We start from the raw sequence: 14,439 nt of genomic DNA, 5'->3' as shown, positions 1-14,439 counted from the left end.
AGTAAGGATTGTATGGTTATAAACACTTAATGGAAAATAGTTTCAGAATTAAAGCAACCATTTGTTGGTTATGATCGTGACCTTTTTAACATCCTTATTGGAGTATAATTGCTTTACAATGGTGTGTTAGTTTCTGCTTTATAACAAAGTGAATCAGTTATACATATACATATGTCCCCATATCTCTTCCCTCTTGCGTCTCCCTCCCACCCTCCCTATCCCACCCCTCTAGGTGGTCACAAAGCACTGAGCTGACCTCCCTGTGCTATGCGGCTGCTTCCCACTAGCTATCTATTTTACGTTTGGTTGTGTATATGTCCATGCCACTCTCTCACTTCGTCACAGTTTACCCTTCCCCCCCGCCCCGATATCCTCAAGTCCATTCTCTAGTAGGTCTGTGTCTCCATTCCCGTCTTACCCCTAGGTTCTTCATGATTTTTTTTTTCTTAGATTCATGACCGTTTTTAATTAGTTAACTTCGTCCATTTTATTCATTTATTCAAATGCTGTGGTATGCTTCGTGTATAGTAATATGGTTAAAATGCACAAAGATGCCAAGTTACAATCAAGTGGTACATAACTTTAGGAATCGCTGACACAGAATAAGAGTTATCTCAAATTATGCAACTATTTTGAACTTTGGCATCTATTTAAATAGCAACCAGTAATTATTTACTGTTACTAGGAATCACCTGTATTTCTGAACTACACATAAGACAGTTAAGAAAAGATATGTATAGCGCAAGCCACTGAATTCAAGTATTTGTTTCAATTTCTTACATGATAAGCATTAAGCTATATTCTATTTTCCTTTCTACAAGTTTTATGGTCAGTTTTACCTGTGCTTTATCAGTGAACTCAGGTTTCCTTAGCGCTTCATTTAGGGCCCAAAGCTGTTTTTTAACTTAAGAACCGGTCGATGCTCACAATTACTGTTTTAACGATTCAAACAATTTTGAGCAAACTGACAACTCTATGCAGCCAGACCAAAGCGCATAATTACTAGAATATAAAAATTTAAAAATCCATGTCATGATTTAAATGATCCAAAGAACACAAAGTCTGCATGAAAATGTTTTTAACACTGGGCATGAATGAAAAAAAGCTGGCTTTTATAGCTAATATAATAGCTAGTACATTAAATTAAAGAAATGCTAATACTCTGCTTAAGTGGCATATTAATTGATAAACTTCCTCATTTCAGAGTATTCTCAAATAGTAAATATCCCAATTAGAGGTGAGAGTAAAAAGACTCAGGCTTTGGCTCTGACATATGCAATCTTCAGAACAAACTGACAGGTGATATTCCCATTCATTTTCATGGTTCTAAAAAACACAAAAAAGCCTTTTAATATGCTAAGATTACATGTTAGAGAATTAACACCATAAGCAATCTAATGATATGTGTCTCTTTATATATTTGTACTTGCATGCTTTCACTCTCTGTATACTTGTTTGTCTACAAAAAGCTGTTTTGTCTGCTTTGTCTTGTTTCTGGAACAACAAACTGGAAAAAAAAATTTTACTGTTCACATTAGATAATGTATTTCTCTCAAAATAGTCTCCAAATGCAAAAATCCTAAATAAAATTGTTTTAATGATTAGATGGTCAAATGACGCCCCACTCCCCAAGCATCAATTAATACACAGCTCCTTTATACAAAAAAAAAAAAAAAAAAGTTTTCCATTTCTATTTAAAGTGTTTGGCAAAGCTTTTGTCTTTTTAAATTACTATATTTCTATTTGTTGTTAAAATATGTGCCATTGTCATATTAAGAAAAGAACACTAAGTTACCAAATACTATGTTCTCAAAACTTGTTTTAAAACTCCCCTGCCCCTGCCACATTGCCTATAAAGACTTACAACAAAATGTTAATAGTGATTATCTTCAGGGGTGGTAGTAATAAGGGACAGAGGTAGGTGGGGAGCTGAGCCAATTAAATACATTTTTATAAAGGGGGAGAAACATGGCAACAAAAATGAAAAATATGTGTTTCATTTAAAATGCAGTAACTCAAAGTGTGTTAACTCCCTGGTAGCCGTAAGAGTCTTGTGTAGGTGCAATACTGTCAGAGTTTAAAGACAAATATAATCATAATAGAAATTATTTAATGTACCATATAATTAAGCATACAGGTAACTGATTAGAAAGAAATAGCCAACCAATTATTATTATTATACCAAGCAATTACTGTTAAAAGTGCAGACTATTTTTTAATGTATCATGATAATGAGAGACCAAAAAATACCACGATACCTAGAACAACAGGAATAAAACTATTTCAGATGGTAGTTCCCTTTCCTCTTGTCTTTCCACAAGTCAGTGAAAAGCCAAGTTCAAGGTTTTAATTTTTTTATAGATTACATCAAGGAAACTACCACTAAACTTTTGTTCTGAGAGCTCTTATTTTTGGAACACGGTAGGTGAAAACGCATGTACCTTTTATTTTCAAAACACGGTAGGTGAAAATGCATGTACCTTTTATTTTCAGAACAATGAGATAAGATTTTTAAATCAACATGGAAAAATTCCAAATGAAGTTTATTTTTTAAAATAATCACCTTGGGAGGGAGACTATTCCAACAATGCTACTATTTAACTCAACTCATTTGGAAGTTTTTCTTTCATAATTACTTTCAAAGCTACTTTATATATATAAAAAGTCACACTCATGATCATATAAGCACATCTTACTTTGGATCCACACCAAACCAGTGATTCAACTTGGTATGTTACTCTAGGTGTTAAACTTAGCTGCAAAGGAACTTTTGGTTATGCCCAGGGATCAAACTCACATTAAAGGGATAATTTTAAGTGAACGTATAAGGGTTATGACCAGTAAGGCATTCCAGGATAGCACTGCTAAATAAACATAAAATCTCCCACGGTGACTATGAGGAAGACCAACGTTCATTTGGATGACTAAATCATGATGTTTACTTTAAAATTAATAACAAAAGTCATCTCTTAGTCATTTCTTTTCTTTTTTTTTTTCCTTTAATGATGGTTCAAATATATGCAAATCTCTAGCAGGGGACTGTGGTTTCTCTCAGTTTCCCTATCTCATATAGCCAGAGCACTTACTATGAACCAGGAAATGTTTCAACCTTATGGACTTAAGTATTATTAGTATCTTTATCTTATAGATGAGGCAAGTAACTTGCTCAGGGTCACACAGAGGATAAGTGAAGAAGCTGGAATTCGATTCCAGACGATGATTCCAGAGTCCATTCTCCTACTCTGTATGTCTGTGTGTCCTGTAAGCGATAAATATCCATCCCCACTTAGAGAAGAGGGATATCATTTCCAAGGGGACCACTTAATAGCTATAGCTGACTCTAGAGAGGACAGTTTAGGTATACTCAGGTCCTCTCTGAATTGCTTGTGAACCAATACCTACAGATTATTATTAATACCTTTGGAGTTCTACCTCAAATCTTTAGGAAAGGAAATAAAACAAGTCAATCAGTGAACAAGCAAGAAAATCCATGTCCATTGTATAAAATATTAAGTGTTGAATTTAAAGTTTTTTTAACTTTAAATTCAACTTTAAATATTAAGACTTTTTTTTTCTAGTAGCATAAAGTACACGACTATTTTAATACACTGCTGGTAGGAATGTAAATTATTTTCTTGATAAATTTCTGTATTTTCCAAGTTTTTTCCTTTTATAATCAATGAAAAAAGTTAATATTTTTCTAAAAATGACTGAAGTTCCAATAAACAGTGAAAATTCTATGAATGTGAAATATTAGTTTTTTTTGAATTTTTATTCAAAGAACATTAAGACTGTCAGACTTTTAAAAATTTTTTTTTAAGATTTATGAGATGTATATGTTTGCTCATGTATAGATCTCCAAGTAATTTTAAAATTCCTAGCCAAAGACACAAAGTTCTTAGTGTACTCCTCACTACGGTATGATTCCGAATCCCTGATCCTGGAATTGGTAATATCTGTAAATAAAAATTGTATTTCACAAAACATGTAAATGAAAAGGATTCCAAAAATAAATACTGTTTTAAATCTGTAACTGGGTGATATTTATACAATGAGAAATAATCTCTAAGGGTAATATATTCAAAATTAATATATTTTTAAAAATAGTTGCTAAGCTTTGCATAAAACTCCTTTATAAACATCAGTTTCAGACCATCTTCAGCTATCAGTTATATAAATCATCACTGACACTTCCTTTCTTCCTTTTTTTTGGGACAATAAAATCTTTCCAACTCAATACCACTTTCTTCTACAGAAAGAATGAGTGCTTCTGGGACAGAAATGCTAACACGTAAAACACTTTTGCAAATTGAAAGGATACAGGGACTGAATATTGCATTTTTAAATTAAAATAACTGGTGTTCTATATGTGTCAAATATTTACTAGAAGAAGTTAGATGTAAATACCTGCTGCTCCAGACTCTTGACTATAACTAATGGACGAAGAACGTATAGTTCTCAGACGTAAACTCTGGGCTCTCTCCTGTCGAGCAGCATCACAGGTCTGATTGGGGTGCCAAATCTGTTTACAGTGGTAGCAAAACTCTGTTCCACAGCCTTCTCGCCCACAAGTTAATTTTGGACAGCTAGCACATCCAAATGCTATCACAGCATACCTTTAAATAACAAGAAAAAAGATTTAAAATGTGATGTAAAATAAGAAATACTCATTAAGTAAAAATACTATACAATTTAAACGCTATTCCTGAAAAAGTTTTCTATTTATGCATGAGCTAACAGTCATAAACCCTAAAACTATCTATCTCATCAATATAAAAATGGGAAAAAAATAAACAGTTCACAAATGACATATAAATGCCTAAAAAAATTATTAAAGTTTAATTTTCAACTTTTAACTTTCAACTTTTAACTAGGACACCAAACTGTATATATAGCCTAGTCCTGATTTTATAAAAATTCTATTAAGTTAGTATTATATGCACATAGAAAAGACTAAAAAGAAATATACCAAAAGTCTTAACAGTAGTTTCCCTGGTATTAGTGTTTTTTCTTCTTTATATACTTACATATTTCTAATTTTTACAACTACTTGTTAATGCTAAAATCAGCAAGATAAAATAATTACCTATTTAAAATTATAATGACTATGGATCAGCTATACCTATCAGTTAATGGCAAATGAGGCCAATTCATACGTTTTGTGAATGTCTTGTGCTAATGCATAAATTCTCATATTTTTGTTTTTAAGATGCATGGCAGAAGTTGTCTTTGGTGCCAATCTTCTAATAAAAGGTACACAAACTTTAATTTCTCCATCAGGAAATTTGTTATTTTGCTTCAGATAAAAGACTGAGAACAGCAGATTTGTGACTAATATCTATTTTCTGAGTTAATATTTTTGGCACTTTAAGAATTTCTGACTTAAAATAAATTCTGGGCACTCTTAGACATTTATCCCAGAGAAATGAAAACTTATGTTTACACAAAAGCCTGTATACAAATGTTTACAGCAGTTTTATTTGTAATAGCCCCAAAACTGGAAACAGCCCAGATGTCCTTCTTCAACAGGTAAATGGTTAAACAAATTATGATGCATATATACCATGGGATACTACTCAACAACAAAAAGGAACCATTGATACACTTAACAACTTGGATGAATCTCTGGGGTATTATGCTGAGTGAAAAAAGTCAGTCTCAAAAAGTTACATACTTAATGATTCAATGTATATAACATTTTTGAAATGACAAAATTTTAGATATGGAAAACAGATCAGTGTTGGCCAGCAGTTAGGAATAGGGTGGGGTCAAGGAGCAGGCAGGAGCGAGGTGGATGTATTTAAAAAGAGCAATATGAGGGATATTTGTTGTGATGGAATTGCTCAGTACCTTGACTGTGGTGGTGGATATGGATACACAAACCTACAGGTGATAAAATGGTATATAACTAAATACACACACAAAAATAAGTACAAGTAAAACTGGGGAAGTCTGAATAAGGTAGGTAGATTGTATCAATATCGATATCCTAGTTGTGATATTGCTTTATAGCCTTGCAAAATGGTACCACTGAGGAAAACTGTTTGAAGGATATACAGAATATCTCTGTATTATTTCTTACAACTACACATAAATCTACAATCATCTCAATAAAACTTTCAATTAAAAAAGTCTAGTGTTTGGCTTCCCTGATGGCGCCGTGGTTGAGAGTCCGCCTGCCGATGCAGGGGACACGGGTTCGTGCCCCGGTCCGGGAAGATCCCACGTGCCGCGGAGCGGCTGGGCCCGTGAGCCATGGCCGCTGGGCCTGCACGTCCGGAGCCTGTGCTCCGCAGCGGTAGAGGCCACAACAGTGAGAGGCCCGCGTACCACAAAAAAAAAAAAAAAAAAAAAAGTCTAGTGTTTGAAAGAGGAACAAACAAGTCATCTATGCATAAGAGGCTTTTGTAAATATCAAACATTTTGCCTAGAAATTTAGGGGAGTTTTTCAGGGCTCCTCTTCTTACTGGAATAAAATTTAAATAATAGTTGTAACAGAGATTTTTATTGAATTTCAAGATAATCTATTAAATTATGCAAAATGTTAGGAGTAAGGAAGTTTCTCCAATTTTGGACCTCTTGCTTCCTTAGTAGCTCACCCTTTAAACTTAAATTTTACATATGAAATTCCAATTTATTTTTGATAGGCCATTTTCCAATTACCATTGTCTATCATAAATGTGTTCAAACACGACTGAATTAAAGGCAATTTAAACCAGCACAGGGTAATCTAGGAAAGTTCCATTTCCCTGACGGCTTATTCATTGCAGTCTCAATAAAAAGAAAACAATTCTTGAAAGACTCTTTATTTTCTCCCAAGTTATAATCTAAAGCAGTCTTTATAATAGCAGTAATTTCAGTGAAAAGGAAATGGCATTCTCTTCTAAACCTCTTCTCTATCCTACTTTTTCTTGAAAAAAGGAGGGAAGGCAAGAGACAGAATGGGGAAACCCGTGCGTGTGTAGGGGACTATGTTAAGACCAACTATTTTTTTACGTCAGTCACAATTTATAAAAGCAGAAGAAAAGTTTAGACTACCAAACTCCACTTCTACCACTTATTACCTGTATAATTTTACGTAAGTTACGCAATCTCCCTACAACTAAGTTTTCCCAAACATAAAATAGGGATTCACTAAAGTTTGGCTTAGCCTCAGTATTCAGCCAAAACCAGCTTCAGCTTTGGCCTTGACCTTTAGAAGGCCAAATAAGCAAATGACTGCTTCAAATGACATTTCTAGTACCTCTGCATTTATGCTTGATTAATGACCATTATCATTTCTACATCTATATAAATAATGTATGTCATTTAGACTGAATATTAATATCTGAATATTCATTTTAAAATAAACACCGATAGCCTTTCTAGACATAACAAAGTAAAAATCTTACTGCTTTATATGGTGAAATCTTACTGGACAACTGAAGTATAAATGTACACCGTGCTGCAAGAATAAAATGCAGTAATTCTTAGTGATGATTGTGAAAGCCAAATTTAGACACAAGCTTAAGAATTTTCAAATAATTAAATAGGGAAACAGATTTTCAGTAAATATGAACATCGAGATTGCTTTAACTAGATAAATCTAGGAAGAAAATATCCTTTCTGAGAAAACATTTATAAAAATATATGCGGTAGATTAGCAGAAATCGGGCTATATCATAATTCTAACCTTTGTAGAGGCTGTTCAGTGTAACTAGCATATCACTAAGCAAAACTTTTAAGAACTGACTTAATTTCTAGTTAGTAATTTCTAGTTAGTGATTTAGGCTATCTAGAGATAGCCTTTCAAGAAAAAGCCCTTTTAGGGAATTCTTCACATCTTGACAAGAAGAAATAAAAGCAGAATGTCAATTTTGCCATTTCAAAATTTCACAAGTTCCAAAATCTGGCAAAACATCCATAAAAACATGAAGGGTTATGGCGAAAAAACCGAGGACTCATATTTTCTTCTCAATAATCAAATTTCCAAAGAGCTTTATAAACTGCTTTAAGATGAAAATTAAAGTTCTGAGTCTAGAGACTTAAGCTTGTTGAAAATGACTGCTTATAGATATCTATTTAGAATTTTTAAAATATGCAGTGTAATTACCAGGAGCAAGCTAACAGCTGACATGTTAGCTAATTAGTTAATTACCATTCCCACATCATGATGTCAAACATTTAATATGATGGCTAATTTTAAAAAATTAATTCTTAAAATAAAATTTTATACTTATTCTTGTATCTCAAAAGTTCATCACTGCGGGCCTTCCTCTGTTGTGGCCTCTCCCGTTGCGGAGCACAGGCTCCGGACGCGCAGGCCCAGCGGCCATGGCTCACGGGCCCAGCCGCTCCGCGGCATGTGGGATCTTCCCATACCGGGGCGCGAACCCGGTTCCCCTGCATCGGCAGGCGGACGCGCAACCACTGCGCCACCAGGGAAGCCCCACCGGTAATATTTGACTTTGACCTTGGATGAATACCGATTAAACATCTGGCCACTTGGCTTTTGTGAAAATGTAGGTTTTGATGTATCTCAAAAATTAGGACATAATAGGGCTTCCCTGACAAACTTTGATGGTTTTCCCTGTCTTATTCATGGGGACACACCCTGGGGCTGTGAAGAGTTGGGCAGGTTACTGAAGCTGAGGTGAGAGCCTGGGATAAACTCTACTCTGAATGCAGATTCAGAAGGAGCATCTAGGGCTTCCCTGTTGGCACAGTGGTTAAGAATCCGCCTGCCAATGCAGGGGACACGGGTTTGAGCCCTGGTCCAAGAAGATCCCACATGCCGCAGAGCAACTAAGCCCGTGCGCCACAACTACTGAGCCTGTGCGCCTCGAGACCGTGCTCTGCAACAAGAGAAGCCACCACAGTGAGAAGCCCGCGCACCACAACGAAGAGCAGCCCCTGCTCGCCGCAACTAGAGAAAGCCCGCGTGCAGCAACGAAGACCCAACGCAGCCAAAAATAATAAATTAAATAAATTTTAAAAAATTAGGAATAACAAAATGTTGTTTCAATAAAACAGTGTGTGTGTGTGTGTGTGTGTGTGTGTGTGTGTGTATAGAGGGAGGGAGAGAAAGGTGGTTAAGAATCCGCCTGCCAGTTCAGGGGACACAGGTCCAGGAAGATCCCACATGACGCAGAGCAACTAAGCCCGTGCGCCACAACTACTGAGCCTGCGCTCTAGAGTCCGCGAGCCACAACTACTGAAGCCCACGCGCCTCGAGACCGTGCTCTGCAACAAGAGAAGCCACCACAGTGAGAAGCCCGCGCACCACAACGAAGAGCAGCCCCTGCTCGCCGCAACTAGAGAAAGCCCGCGTGCAGCAACGAAGACCCAACGCAGCCAAAAATAATAAATTAAATAAATTTTAAAAAATTAGGAATAACAAAATGTTGTTTCAATAAAACAGTGTGTGTGTGTGTGTGTGTGTGTGTGTGTGTGTGTGTATAGGGAGGGAGGGAGAGAAAGAGAGAGGAGAGAGAGGTGGGGGAAAGGAAAAGAGAGAATTAGTTTACAGCACATCATATGTACTCAAATGTTAGAGATAAAGTACATCAAACTTGTTTTATGCTACTCTGCCGTATTTTTTTAAATACAAAAGCTAAGATGTCCTACCTCAGAGCTAAACATTTAAGTCTCATTCAATCTAAGCAAATTCCAAAGAAAAACAGGATTATCTTTAACAATACTAACCAAATATTTTTCATGACTGTGAATTTTGATAACTATAAAAGTTAGGGTATTTTGTCTAGAACTTTTTTCTTATGCTAACAATTATTGAGAGTTTACTATGTAAGTGTTCCGTTTTCATACACATTTAATCTCAGTAACTGTGCTAAGCACATTCTATTATATATCGAACAATTAAATGTACCTAGCATTCACATATTTTGAAAACAGAATGTCAGGACTCTTGAAGATGATTTTCATTGTGTGGGAGCCACACTTATTTTCCACTGGAGAACAGCTCTCAAATTATAATGGAAGCAAATGGTAAAAACTAAATTAAATACAAAATATTTGCTTTAAAGAAAAATTTCAATGCTCTAATGCATTAGGTATTATTTGAGAAAATAACAGGCTCAGCAGAAGGTCACAGAAATAACTGAATAATACTAGTTAACTAAACATCTCTGGTTTAAACAGTACACAAATCTTGGTTCAGAAGATGGTTCCATTTCCTTCTATGATCCCTTATTTAACTCAGGTCTTACTTTCTGTCTCTATTTTTCAGCTGAAGATCTCTAGTTACTTGAAATGTTTAAACCTTCCTACTTAGCAGCAGTGGAGGGATAGGAAGAAAGTGGGAAAGACAGAAAGGGACTGAAACAGGACAGTTTTTCCAGAAATATTTTCTATTTGTTGGATTGTTACTAGGTGAAACATACTAAGAAAGAACTCAATGGTCAAGTTAGGGACACGCGAAGCAAAATTAAAGTACTTTTTTGTTTTTTTACTATAGGATTTGCTAAAATAATTTTTAACATACCAATAACGTATATATATAGTAAACACTATTTTCCAAATTTATTTGACCATGACATGTATTTCCTGGGAGTGTTTCACAGTACTAGAGTTCCACAAATTAGCATTGAGGAGGTAGGAATACCAACTAGGGTCATATACTCTGCCTAGAGCAAATTCCTCATGAAGGAACAAGTAAGAAGAACAAACTATACCAAACATGAAATGGAATCCTAAGAAAGATATAATAGTCTCAATAAAATTTTTAATTAAAAAATGAGAAAAAAGAAAAGAAAGATTACCCAGGAGTCCAAGATAACTTTTCCCCAGAAAAGCACAAAGCTTTAACACAACCTTTAAAGAACAAAGAAAATATAATCAGAAATACCAAAATTACTTGATCCAGCTAAGGGGAAAAGTCAAGTTTTATATTCAAATCAATAGGCTCATGATTCCATTAGCAAGAAGTTACTATTATTCCGTGGAAAAGGAGTGACTTAATTAATATATTTGAGAGACGGTCTAGACAAAGTGAGGCTCATCTCCTGGTTCCCCCTTTCAGGATCTGCTTTCCTAGAGAGGATGCTTTCTGTTCTGCTTTCCAGTACATGCTGTAGGGGAGGGTAGGTCTACGGTTGTAGAGAACCGCCCAGATTATCTGCAGAAGTCTGTCAAATTTCAGGGTGGAGTGTTAGGCCATTTGGGATGCATATCGAAAGCTAACTTCTTTAGCTAAGTAGTAAGAGAAAGCTGGTATGTCTCCTGTGTCTCACGTATCAACTCGGTTCTTGTTTTCTCAGACACATGTACTTGTTTCCTCGGGAGAAAATCAAAGTTGGACCTGTTCTCTGTTCTAAAAGGTTAGCCTACAAAAGCATTTCCAGCATGTCAAAAGACGGGCAAGTTATGGCTAAAACCCTTCTTTGGAGGATGGGAATGAGAGTCATATAGATAGAATAAAATTCTAAAAATACATGTTCCTTAGCTCCTAAGCCTATGGTGCCACTCCATTATGAACAGTATCTTCCACCAGAGTAAGTTATTATTTAGAGCCATTTAAATGTCAGTAAATCAGCTCAAAGCTTAACAAACCTGATTATAGTTGAGAACACTGCTTAAAAATGGTTTATTAACTGTTCCTAAGACATATGATTTACATTAATGGCATATATTCAGATTGTTCATTCAATAACTCTTTATTGAGCATGCGGTTAACCTGTGGTTATAAAGAAAAAAATACTTTTTATTTTTATTTTTACTCTTGAGGGGCTCACAGACATTAAATCATTAACTATATTCTAGTATAATAAATGTTCCTGCATATTCCAAGCTCCCCAGTAAAGTCAGAAGCACTCACATGAGATGACATGGATAATGTGTGCTAGTAGAAGGGTAGTCTTAGCCAATTGAAACAAGTGATGACAGAAACCAAGATGCCAGTTTTTTGCTATCTGCTTAGACAATGTACAAACTAAGCCTCCTACGCAGAGGTAATAGATATTTTTATCCAAGACAGGCCTTATGCTTCCCCTCCTACATGTCCCTCACTGTAATTCTTTTCCTCAGCCATGGCCAGATTTTTCTCTGAACCTGTATAGACTGGCATGTTCTAGAAGCAGTCCAGATAACTTCACCCTGGTTAAATCACAGCACACAGGTTTGGACTCCTAGACCCCTTCGCAAGAGGGGTTTTCAGAAATACATACTTTAAACAAGCTTAATCTGCCCTGGCCCTCAGAAGAGTGGAAAGACTATTAGGTCAGAAACCCTCAGAGGTCTCAAATAGAAACCAGGTCAGGTTTTCTTTCTACTCTGAGCTAAGGGCAATATTTCTCAGTGTGTTAAACTACATGTTTAAGTAAAATTGGTGTCAGATACAGAAAATGGTCATTTTGGTAAGTATCAAAAGCAAGAGGAAAACATAATTTCACATTTAGAATTTCTGGAAAAAAGTCTTTCAAGTGTGTTGTACAATGAAAGGGATTAAAATACTACACGCATGCCTGTGGTCCTAGTACGTACTACTGGCTATGCATTGCTATGAATAACTGTCAAACAGTCAGATATTTACGAGTATCCCCTGTGCCAGATTTCAGTAATAAATGGAGTTTAAATAAGAAATTTCTCTCTGTGAATCCAAAGATTTTAATAAGTTCCAAGAGGGCAGAGATTTTCATCTTTTGTTAGTTATTAAAAATCCCCAGTACCTGGCACATGGGTGCAGTAAATATGTGAAGAACTGTCTGATTTAAAAAAAATAAAAACAAAACTTCAGAAATGGAGATGAGGAATGATAAATAAGAACTATAAAAGGCTTACTGTGTGCTAGGAATTGTGCTAGCAATAACATTAAAAACCTTCTCAATTCTTAAAACATGAAAGGATAAGAGATTCAAAATCAGGTCTGTCCACGCTCATGCTAAGTACAATGTAATCTGTAATGAGATCTTATGCAATATTCTATGTTTTCAAAGCATATGTATAAATTTTGTCACAGGGTGATCTTTTCCACATAACACAACCATAAAACCTATAACATAATCAAGTATATAAAATATGCTCTTACTAATCTAGTGAGCCAGCATAAATTGAATACAAATGAAAATACATAAAGTAATTAATCTCTGTGACATGTTTTCTTTGTCCTTTGTGCATAAGACTACTAACAACCACCAAAACCAAAAATTAATTTATAGCCAAATTAATCAAGACTAATTCTCTGTTTAACTTATATAACAATCAAGTGGTTTTCATAATAAAGGAATCTATTAAAGTAGGTGTTTCTATTATTTTAAGATTATTTTATACTTGAGTTAACATTCATGTCTTCCTCTCCAAAATACTTAAAATACCTAAGCCATATTATTTTTTAACAATGATGTGTCAATAAGAAGAAAATGTGCAAAATACCTAAGAGTATGAGATTATGAAAAAAATTTAAATTTACTGAGAAATGTCATATATACCAAAGGATTTATAAAGAATAATAAAATGAATACCCCCTGAATCTACTACACAAGTTAAGAACAGTATTAGTAGGGTGATCATATAATTCACAACCTGACTGGAACACCTGAAAAAGAAAGGTAATGCTATTAAAATTGACACCAGTACAATAAGCATGAATTGGAACTATCCTGGGCAAACCAGAACCTATGGTTACCTTGTTTATCTGTGGCTTTAGAAGTTCCTTGATTGCCCCTTTGAAGTTCACATCCCTTCTTCTTCCTCACAAGAGGTAACCATGAAACTAAATGCATTTATCCATTTTACTGTTTATGAACTTTTTGTTCGTTTCTTTGCTATTATGAACTCCTCTGCTGTGGCCTCTCCCGTTGCGGAGCACAGGCTCCGGACGCGCAGGCCCAGCGGCCATGGCTCACGGGCCCAGCCGCTCCGCGGCATGCGGGATCCTCCCAGACCGGAGCGCGAACCCGGTTCCCCTGCATCAGCAGGCGGACGCGCAACCACTGCGCCACCAGGGAAGCCCTATGAACTTTCTTAAACATGTCTCTTAAGTAGATGTCTCCTGGCACACAGTAAAGAGTTTCTCTGAGGCATTTAACTAGGAGTGGATCTTCTACGTTATAGGGTAAATGTGTGTTCAATTTTACTAAATAATATAGCAGTAAGTGAGCTAATCAATCTATATTTTCTTTTAGTTTTTTTCCTTTTATTTATATAACTTACCTCTGTAATCTGTTTTGATTTTGTTTTAATTTATTATATGTGGTGACAATCTAATTTTTTCCCCTCAAATAGCTAATTTTCACAATTCTATATGGTGAATAATCAATCCTTTCCCAGTTGGTTTGGCATTCTTCCCCCCAAATCAAGTTCTTTTTTTTTTTTAAATAAATTTATTTATTTTATTTATTTATTTTTGGCTGCATTGGGTCTTCGTTGCTGCGCACAGGCTTTCTCTAGTTGTGGCGAGCAGGGGCTACTCTTCGTTGCAGTGCACGGGCTTCTCATCGCGGTGGC

The 14,439-nt window shown here is 35.5% G+C and overlaps 1 protein-coding gene across 1 annotated transcript in view; it reads right to left on the bottom strand.

Annotated features, from left to right (window-relative positions):
* Positions 1–14,439, bottom strand: part of RNF19A (ring finger protein 19A, RBR E3 ubiquitin protein ligase) — a 58,679-nt gene that overhangs the window by 16,234 nt on the left and 28,006 nt on the right. The window contains exon 3 of the mRNA XM_007104846.4: positions 4,408–4,616. Coding sequence (XP_007104908.1) covers positions 4,408–4,616 — 209 coding nt within the window. The remainder of the gene's footprint in view (positions 1–4,407; positions 4,617–14,439) is intronic.

This window comes from Physeter macrocephalus, chromosome 15 (assembly GCF_002837175.3).
Source record: "Physeter macrocephalus isolate SW-GA chromosome 15, ASM283717v5, whole genome shotgun sequence".
Lineage (NCBI taxonomy): Eukaryota > Metazoa > Chordata > Mammalia > Artiodactyla > Physeteridae > Physeter > Physeter macrocephalus.
The sequence above is the reverse complement of the archived record's forward strand: the minus strand, read 5'-3'. Positions and strand labels throughout refer to the sequence as shown.